Source organism: Mandrillus leucophaeus, unplaced genomic scaffold (assembly GCF_000951045.1).
Source record: "Mandrillus leucophaeus isolate KB7577 unplaced genomic scaffold, Mleu.le_1.0 Scaffold245, whole genome shotgun sequence".
Lineage (NCBI taxonomy): Eukaryota > Metazoa > Chordata > Mammalia > Primates > Cercopithecidae > Mandrillus > Mandrillus leucophaeus.
The window spans coordinates 2,122,120-2,125,295 of NW_012102532.1; the positions used below are offsets into that span (position 1 = coordinate 2,122,120).

General features: G+C 46.4%; 1 protein-coding gene across 1 annotated transcript in view; it reads left to right on the forward strand.

Moving 5' to 3' along the window:
- NANOGNB (NANOG neighbor homeobox) overlaps positions 1-994 on the forward strand; it is a 29,388-nt gene extending 28,394 nt beyond the window's left edge. The window contains exons 3-4 of the mRNA XM_011983087.1: positions 452-787; positions 911-994. Coding sequence (XP_011838477.1) covers positions 452-787; positions 911-994 — 420 coding nt within the window. The remainder of the gene's footprint in view (positions 1-451; positions 788-910) is intronic.
- The last annotated feature ends 2,182 nt before the right edge of the window (positions 995-3,176 follow it).

Genomic DNA, 3,176 nt, shown 5'->3' on the forward strand with positions numbered 1-3,176 from the left:
CAGGCAGGTCTTGAACTCCTGACCTCAGGTGATCCACCTGCCTCAGCCTCCCAAAGTGCTGGGATTACAGGCATGAGCCACTGCCTCCCGGGTTAAAGCGATTCTGCTGCCTCAGCCCCCCGAGTAGCTGGGACTACAGGCGCATGCCACCATGCCCAGCTAATTTTTGTATTTTTAGTAGAGATGGGTTTTCACCATTTTGGCCAAGATGGTCTCAATCTCCCGATATCGTGATCCGCCCGCCTCAGCCTCCCAAAGTGCTGGGATTACAGGCATGAGCCACCGCACCTGGCCTCAAATTCACTTTTTCTTTGCTCTGTGTTTTTCACCAATGTACAACACTGCTAACTTAGGAAAATCAAACATAGTCTCACATGGAAGATTGTTGACTATGCTCTGAAAGTCAAATTTGGCTGCAGCTTTATTTTATTCCACAGGTTTTTTTATACAGAAACGACCAGCTATGTCTTATGATCAAAATCCAGAACAATCAACTGGAAATTACAGTGAAGATGAACAAAACGGAAAGCAGAAATGGAGAGAAGGAGGAAGAGAAGCAGGCAGAAAGAGAGAGCGAGAAAAAGAAGAAGAAAATGAGAAGGAACTGGAAGATGAACCGGAAAATAAAAGGAAAAGGGAAAATGAGAAACACAAACAGTATCCCGAGAAAAGATTAGTCAGCAAATCCCTCATGGACACTCTCTGGGCAAAGTTTAAGTTAAACAGGTGCCCCACAATACAAGAGAGTCTCTCACTCTCGTTTGAATTTGACATGACACATAAACAGGTATGACGACGTTAATAGACACTTCTTCAGTGATAGACAGAGTCACTTGTATGGTGCTATTACTCACATAGATCAATATTTTTATTACTGTATTAATCACCTCCCACACCTCATTTTTTGCAGATAAGTCAATGGTTTTGTAAAAAGAGAAAGAAATATAATAAAGAAATGTCTAAGAGAAAGCATAAGAAAAAACATACGAGGTAAGAAAGTGTTTCTTGTAAAATAAAAGGAAGTAGAAGGAATATATTGACTTCCGGAGATGGTTTGTGTTTCCATCATTATTGGGTATGCCCATAAACTTTTTTTTCTTTTCTTCTTTTCTTTTTTTAGAGATGGAGTTTCGCTCCTGTTACGCAGGCTGGAGTGCAATGGCGCCATCTCGGCTCACCACACCCTCCGCCTCCCAGGTTCAAGTCATTCTCCTGCCTCAGCCTTGCAAGTAGCTGGGATTACAGGCACGCGCCACCACGCCCAGCTAATTTTGTATTTTTAGTAGAGATAGGGTTTCACCACGTTGGTCAGGCTGGTCTTGAACTACTGACCTCGTGATCCGCCCGCCTCGGCCTCCCTAAGTGCTGGGATTACAGGCATGAGCCACCGTGCCCGGCCAACTTTTTTCTTTTCTTTTCTTTTCTTTTCTTTTTTTAGAGATGGAGTTTCGCTCCTGTTACCCAGGCTGGAGTGCAATGGCGCCATCTCAGCTCACCACACCCTCTGCCTCCCAGGTTCAAGCCATTGTCCTGCCTCAGCCTCACAAGTAGCTGGGATTACAGGCATGCGCCACCACCCCCGGCTACTTTTGTATTTTTAGTAGAGACAGGGTTTCTCCATGTTGGCCAGGCTGGTCTCGAACTCCTGACCTCAGGTGATGCACATGCCTCAGCCTCCCAAAGTGCTGGGATTGCGGGCGTGAGCCACTGCGCCCGGCCCATTTAGAGTCTTTCAAGAGCAATTTGATAAATGGGACAAAGAGGGAAGTGAAGACAAGAAGATGACACCAATGGACATGAGAATGACAGATATAATAAGTTAGAGGTCAAATAAGAGTATGGAAAATGATTGATAAAGGAACTTCAGATCATAATTATCTGCCACTACCCTGGTCACCCCCCAGATTTCATCAAAGATTTTGATATTGAAATGGCTTTCATAATTCATATGAGAAACCATCTGACACCCACCCAAGTCTTAGAGTTCTTGAACTTTGTGAGGCTCACTGACCTTCACCCCTTTACAGCCAACATCTAGACCTTGTTATCTGGTATATCTCCCACCAGAAATCTCCAACGCCAAAATTCCCTTCCCTAACTTTTCTCTGTTATTTTGGCTATTTCATACTTCAGTGCCACCTTATAGAGAGTTTAGGCTTTGATGCCACCGTTCGTTCTGATCTAGTAGGACCCTTCTGGCCTCATTCAGTTCTCTAAAGTCTGGACTAGGTGATTAATAACCTGAATCATTATCTCACCAACACCCTCGATTCCCTCCATTCTCTTGCCCATTTGTCCTTTTGCACACCTGTCAACAATGTTAGCCTTTTGTGAGTATCCAAATACTCCTATACCAGTGTGGTTGGTAAACTTCAGTTTTTTAAAAATCAGAGGCCAGGCACAGTGGCTCCTGACTGTAATCCCAGCACTTTGGGAGGCCGAGGCATGAAGCCAGGAGTTCAAGGCCAGCCTGGCCAATATGGTGAAACCCCGCCTCTTCTGAAAATATAAAAATTAGCCGGGCATGGTGGCTCACACCTGTAGTCCCAGCTACTCAGGAGGCTAAGGCAGGGGAATCACTTGAATCCAGAAGGCGGAGGTTACAGTGAGCTGAGATTGCACCACTGCACTCTAGCCTGGGCAACAGAGTGAGACTCAGTCTTAAAAAAAAAAAAAGCCGGGCGTGGTGGCTCAGGTCTGTAATCCCAGCACTTCCGGAGGCCGAGGTGGGCGGATCATGAGGTCAGGAGATCGAGACCATCCTGACTAACACAGGTGAAACCCCGTCTCTACTAAAAATACAAAAAAAATTAGTCGGGCGTGGTGGTGGGTGCCTGTAGTCCCAGCTACTCAGGGAGGCTGAGGTAGAAGAATGGCGTGAACCCCGGAGGTGGAGCTTGCAGTGAGCCGAGATTGTGCCACTGCACTCCAGCCTGGGCAACAAAGCGAGACTCTTTGTCTCAAAAAAAAAAAAAATTAGCTGGGTGTGGTGGCGCGTGCCTGTAGCCCCAGCTACTCAAGAGGCTGAGGCAGGAGAATCGCTTGAACCCAGGAGGCAGAGGTTGCAGTGAGCCAAGATTGGGCCACTGCACTCCACCCTGGCAACCAGAGCAAAACTCGGTCTCAAAAAAAAGTAGAAATAAAAATAAAAGGGCCGGGCGCGGTGGCTCAAGCCT